This window comes from Lemur catta, chromosome 15 (assembly GCF_020740605.2).
Source record: "Lemur catta isolate mLemCat1 chromosome 15, mLemCat1.pri, whole genome shotgun sequence".
Lineage (NCBI taxonomy): Eukaryota > Metazoa > Chordata > Mammalia > Primates > Lemuridae > Lemur > Lemur catta.
In genome coordinates, this window is record NC_059142.1 from 28621604 (window position 1) to 28627954 (window position 6351).

Below are 6351 nucleotides of genomic sequence, written 5' to 3' on the forward strand. Positions count from 1 at the left end.
TTTTTTTAGTTGTCCAACTAATTTCTTTCTATTTTTTTAGTAGAGATGGGGTCTCGCTCTTGCTCAGGCTGGTTTCGAACTCCTGACCTCAAGCGATCCTCCCGCCTTGGCCTCCCAGAGTGCTAGCATCAGAGGCGTGAGCCACCACGCCCGGCCCAAGAATTTGATTAAAATGTCAAATCATCTTCCCAGAAACAAGTACACACATACAGATAATTTTGGAAACCATTACAGAGAGTTCAAGATCTACCAAAGGTTCTCTAAAGTCTGTTGAGAATACACAAACACAAAATCAAGCATCCCTGCCCATCTCAAATTGAATTTGTATTTTGGAGTCACTGAAAGACATTTGTAAAACACATTCAATGGGCTTTTAGAATTAAGAAAACATGTTCTTCTCCCGAACAACCTATTTATTTTTATTCCAAAGACTGGATTTTGAATATACAGTACTTGTGTTCCCTTCTTTACTGTGTCTTCTGGGAAGAGGAGAGTCAAATTTGCAATGCCTTTCTATAAATTCAACAGGTTCTCACTGCAGCCATTTTGTGTACTAATCTTAGCATTACTTTTTAGTCCCTCCCTTATTTTCACATTCCCCAAGATTTCTTCATCTAGTTTTAATGATGTTTTATGGTATCTCTTTGGGGAGAGGGGCTCTTTGTACATAAATACGTAATATGAAGAAAATTATCCTTAAACTCAGGTACAGATCTGTTTTAGCATATTTACGACTGCAGTTTTGTTTTGAATTTGAATTCATTACCAACATTTAAAAATCCCAGGATTTCACATAAAAATTCGGATTTCAGACCTTTCTGGAAAAAATGTAAAATATTCTTATCTCCCCGGCCAGCATGCAAGCTGCACCATAGTCCTGAGCAACAACTATGGTCTCCGGTGTTTATGGTTCTCACATCTATTTTGCTCATTTGTATTATTACCTGAGAGGCCTGGTAATGAGTTCAAAACCCTTGTATGTAAATAACTCTTACGGGAAACTTTTGAAAAAGGGATTAACTTCAGGACGCTACACAAACACACACACACCTTTTCTTTCTCATTCTTTGAAAGGCGAAGAAATAGGCACAATTCATTCTGCAAGCGTTCACTGAGCTTCTCCTCTGTGCTTGGCCCCGTGATAGGCGATTAACAAGAGAAACAGAGGTCTGGGTCCTGGAGGCCGTACGGTGTTGTCACCCCTCCTGGTTGGCAAGTACCACCAGTTACTGATCAGGGTATGACCCACCGCCGCTAGCACAAGGAATGTTGGATTGAGCTATGCAAGAGTAAATTCTGAACTGAAGGTGGAACGGTACTTAATGAAGAGCATTTATTAAGGAATCTAAACTGAGTTCCTCTAAATCAGACACTTGTCTAAGCAGCCACGGCGGCCTGTCCGCGGAAGGGGCGGGAAGACAAATCCACGCCCCGGCTCTCAATTGAATGACCTACAGCTCAACTGCCGGACTAGAGCACTCTGCGAAGACGCTCGGGTTTCCGGAGCAACCGCCGGGTCCCGCCCCTTTTGGCCCCGCCCCCGAGTCTTTCGCGCCAAAGGCCGTTAGTGCCGCAGAGCATCGTGGGACAAGGCTCTAAGCTAGGTTTCACCAAGTCGTTTGATGGCGCCGAGTTGCTTTCAAAAAGCTTCTTTCCTGGGGAAGTTGACTATCCTTCAAGAACTGACAGGGGTTAATAACTCCTTTAACGAGGATTCTGTTTTTAATTTTTAACAAACGGCTAGTCACTCCATTAGTAAACCACGCCAAATCGGGAGGGTGGTGGACTTTTTTTTTCCCTTCGGCGGAGGGTGACGTCGTGCGTGTGTACGCGCGCGTGCGTGAGCGTGCTAATCGCAGCGCCGGTTGCGCTTTCGCGCGTGCGTATTGAAATCGAATCGCTGTTTCCTACCGCTTCTCTTCCTCTCTCCCCCCATATCCGTGCGCCGAGCAGATAAAGGCGCCATTTTGGAGAGGCCGCGGGAGACGTGGTGCCGCTGCGGGCTCGCTCTGCTGTGCGCTAGGCTTGGTGGGAAGGCCCGTTCTCGAGTCCGCGCTTTTCGCCGCCGCCATGTCGGGAGGTGGTGTGATTCGTGGCCCGGCAGGGAACAACGATTGCCGCATCTACGTGGGCAACTTACCTCCAGACATCCGAACCAAGGACATTGAGGACGTGTTCTACAAATACGGCGCTATCCGAGACATCGACCTCAAGAATCGCCGCGGAGGACCGCCCTTCGCCTTCGTTGAGTTCGAGGACCCGCGGTGAGGCGGCATGGGGCTTGCTTCCTTGATGAAATAGGTTGGAGTAGTTGGGGAGGGCTCCAAAGGCCTTAAGGTAGAGAATGAGGAAGGGGGGGCTTTTAAGAGAGGTTGGAGAGACGACATCGCCCATGCGCTAGTCGAGTCAGGAGCCGCGTTGATGTGGCTCCTCTGGTGGCTGGGTGCCTTGGACGTCCCCAGAGCTCTTTAGCATACACAGAGCGGGAAACTGAGGCGCTGAGGTCTGGTGTAGTGCTTGGGATCCTGGCGTGTTTCTGGGTGGGGGAGGGGCCGTTCCTATTATGCGGCGCATGTGGGCTCCTCCACTTCGGGTGCGCATGTGCGGGGGGGGGGGGTAGCGGCGGTCGCTGGTTCCAGACCAAGTTAGCTTCTGCCGGTTTCTTTTCTCATCCCTTTTGCTTTCTGTGATCGCGCAGAGATGCGGAAGACGCGGTGTATGGTCGCGACGGCTATGATTACGATGGATACCGTCTGCGGGTGGAGTTTCCTCGAAGCGGCCGTGGTACGGGCCGAGGCGGCGGCGGGGGTGGAGGTGGCGGAGCTCCCCGAGGCCGCTATGGCCCTCCATCCAGGCGTTCTGAAAACAGAGTGGTTGTCTCTGGTGAGTTGACTGCTTGTGTGGGTTGCTGAGAAGGGACAGAAACCACTTAAAATTTTTCGTTGTGTGACCGGTTTAAAAATGGCAAGTTTTTCACGTTAGGTCTTAAATTATTAGTTTTTGGGTGAGTTTGATAAACAAGGGTTACTGTGGTGCGGATTTACCAAATTAGGTTGCGGTACAAGAATGTGCTTTAGAAATGATTTCGGACTCTCGGATTACAGAATCCTACCAGCTCTTTACGTGTAGTCACTTACGTACAATCATTAAGTATTTTAATCTTTCTTCTAATGTACCTACTATATTCAGTGTGAAATTTGGGATAATTAGTATTAAGAAAAAAAATCACTTTTTCAGGACTGCCTCCAAGTGGAAGCTGGCAGGATTTAAAGGATCACATGCGTGAAGCAGGTGATGTATGTTATGCTGATGTTTACCGAGATGGCACTGGTGTCGTGGAGTTTGTACGGAAAGAAGATATGACCTATGCAGTTCGAAAACTGGATAACACTAAGTTTAGATCTCATGAGGTAGGTTATACACTTATTCTTTTCTTTGGCCAGAATTGGATACAATGGTGTTAACAGTGGAATTTGAAGGTAAGGATTCAGGCAAGGGTGTCCGAGTAAATTGCCAGGTTTCTGGTTTTGGTTACATTGTATTCATTCAGCATGCCTGAAGACAGGTGAAAGCTTAGATCTTTCAATGGAAAGTTCTGTCTATCCAATAGGGAGAAACTGCCTACATCCGGGTTAAAGTTGATGGGCCCAGAAGTCCAAGTTATGGAAGATCTCGATCTCGAAGCCGTAGTCGTAGCAGAAGCCGTAGCAGAAGCAACAGCAGGAGTCGCAGTTACTCCCCAAGGAGAAGCAGAGGATCACCACGCTATTCTCCCCGTCATAGCAGATCTCGCTCTCGTACATAAGATGATTGGTGACACTTTTTGTAGAACCCATGTTGTATACAGTTTTCCTTTATTCAGTACAATCTTTTCATTTTTTAATTCAAACTGTTTTGTTCAGAATGGGCTAAAGTGTTGAATTGCATTCTTGTGTAATATCCCCTTGCTCCTAACATCTACATTCCCCTTATGTCTTTGATATATTGTATTTTAAGTGATGTCATAGACAGGATTGTTTAAATTTAGTTAACTCTCCATACTCTTCAGACTGTGATTGTGTAAATGTCTCTTCTGCTCTGGTTTGTGTGAACTGGGATGTTGGGGGTGTTTGTGGTTATCTTACCTGGGGAAGTTCTTATGTTTATCTTGCTTTTCATGTGTCTTTCTGTAGACATATCTGAAGAGATGGATTAAGAATGCTTTGGATTAAGGATTGTGGAGCACATTTCAATCATTTTAGGATTGTCAAAAGGAGGATTGAGGAGGATCAGATCAATAATGGAGGCAATGGTATGACTCCAAGTGCTATTGTCACAGATGAAATTGGCAGTATTGACCTTATACTAAAAGGCAAGGGTTAAAAATGATTATATTCGTGTACCTTAAAATACTTGAACATTTTATGCAGTTACCTTTAGCTACAATTGCTTTGCTCTTTAAACCTGGCAATTGTGGCAAAATTGCCCATTTTGTAACATTTTATTTTGCTCCCTTCCCCCCATTTTTGTTTTAATAGGGACTAATGTGGGAAGAGCTGGCTAATTTGTCACAGTACTTAGTTACAACTGTTAATGTGTGACCTGCTGTTGGTGTACATGTGGGTACAGGGTGTCTTTAATTCCAACCAGATAGAGTATAATATCAATACTGCTAAATCTGCATGTCCTCTGTGTGACTGGTAGAGCGTTGCTATTTCATTTTTTTAAGACAAAATGAAAGCAAAATATAGAATTCCAGTGTATTGGTGTAGATAATCTAGTTGGGAATACTTTTAAGTCTCACCTTCCCCTTTAAACTAATATTCATAATTGACTCATATGTTTAAAACACTTTAATTTACAAATTAAATTGCAAGATGGGAGTATTAGATTTAGTTTAGACTTAGGTGGGTAGCAATGCCAGTAAACTTTTCAACTACATAACTTTTTGCAACCACAAAACCTGTAATACGCTGTACAGTAACAAGTGTTGGCATTATCAGTTGAACTGTAAATATAAAATGCTTCTTCCAATTAGTCTCTATGATGATTAAGTTTCTAAAAATTTATCTGAACACCATTCAGAAACTTGTTTTGGGGAATTTGATAGTTATTGATGTACATCTGTTAAACTGATGACAGACATAACTCATCATTCCCCAGAAACCTTTTTTGATTACAGTATCTAACATTTTGCCTCCTCTTTTTTGGTTTTGCTGGTTATAAAGGTTTGGATTGGAGAGGGCTCACTGGATCCCAATCCTTGGAGCTGGATCATTGGATTCAAATCATAATGTGGATAGGATAGGGAGGATGAATTACAAGGATTCATGGAGCGGGATCAGATTACCAGGAACATAGGAGTGGATTCCTGCCCCAACCAAACCGCATTCGTGTGGATTTTTTTATTCAACTTAATTGGCTATTCCAAAGATTTTTTTTTTCCTATTTTTGACGATTGGAGCCCTTAAGATGCACGATGGAATTGTGTTTTGCATTTTTTGGTAAAAGGAGCAAAGCGAGGACCTGGAGATATACGCTGGAGCAATCTCCTTGGAAGGATTCAGCACGAGTAGATGGTAAACATGTAAAGGGGAAAGGGGGGGTTTGTTTAAAATAGTAAATCAGTAAGTCACTTCTAAATTTAAAGAAAACAAAATTGGAGTTGAAGAATAAGTAGGTTTCCAATTGGCTATTGCCGTTTTTCTTTGAAAAAAATAAACATTTTTTAAAAAACTATGCATGGTTGTCCTTTTTCCTCTTCATGTAAGATTTTAACTGGGTCTATCAGTTAATCCTTAAAATTGATAAGATTCTGATTCTTGTGTTTTATGTGTTAGTAAATTAAAAGTATTTAAAAGGCAATATGTAATAAATGGTGTTAGCCATCTCTTACTGTTAATTGTGAAAGTTCAGGGAAAGATAAAAGGTGAGACTAAGGCATTTGTGTATGTAATGGTAAATGAGAGGGTGATCTAATTTGAAATAGAAGCTGCTCCAGCTTTGCTAAAAAGTGATTAAAAACTTAGATACCGCTTATTTTTGGTGGTCATTTGGACAGTACAGGTTTTTGTGCAAAACTGGTTGATGTCCAGTAAATGTTAACTTTGAGGTAGCCTTTGAGGTTCTCAATGAAACTCATCTGAAAAATTGGTAAGTATTAAATGTTAAACTTCAGTATAGATGTATTAGAACTCAACACAAATCACTTTTTTTTGAAATGTGAATAATGCACAAGAAGATTAACTGCTTGTTTGGATGAAATCATTGCTAGTAAGAACCTGGGCATTCTTCAGAATGTTGCCTTGTAAACCCTTCTCAACCATAAGGTAATTTTGTACCCAAAACTTTGGTATTCTGTACCAAAGCCGT

General features: G+C 42.6%; 1 protein-coding gene across 2 annotated transcripts; it reads left to right on the forward strand.

Moving 5' to 3' along the window:
• Nucleotides 1-1657: 1657 nt before the first annotated feature.
• On the forward strand, nt 1658-5718 carry SRSF1 (serine and arginine rich splicing factor 1). Of its 2 annotated transcripts, XR_006728840.1 has the most exons (6): nt 1658-2264; nt 2699-2883; nt 3238-3410; nt 3611-3797; nt 4173-4291; nt 5208-5718. XR_006728840.1 is itself a non-coding variant. In XM_045525679.1 (5 exons), exons 1-5 carry the CDS (start codon nt 2071-2073, stop codon nt 4193-4195), a joined length of 762 nt encoding a protein of 253 aa, XP_045381635.1. In that variant the 5' UTR covers nt 1658-2070; the 3' UTR covers nt 4196-5718. The 2 variants fall into 2 exon arrangements, 1 of the variants encoding a protein (XP_045381635.1); XM_045525679.1 differs by having other exon boundaries at nt 4173-5718.
• The last annotated feature ends 633 nt before the right edge of the window (nt 5719-6351 follow it).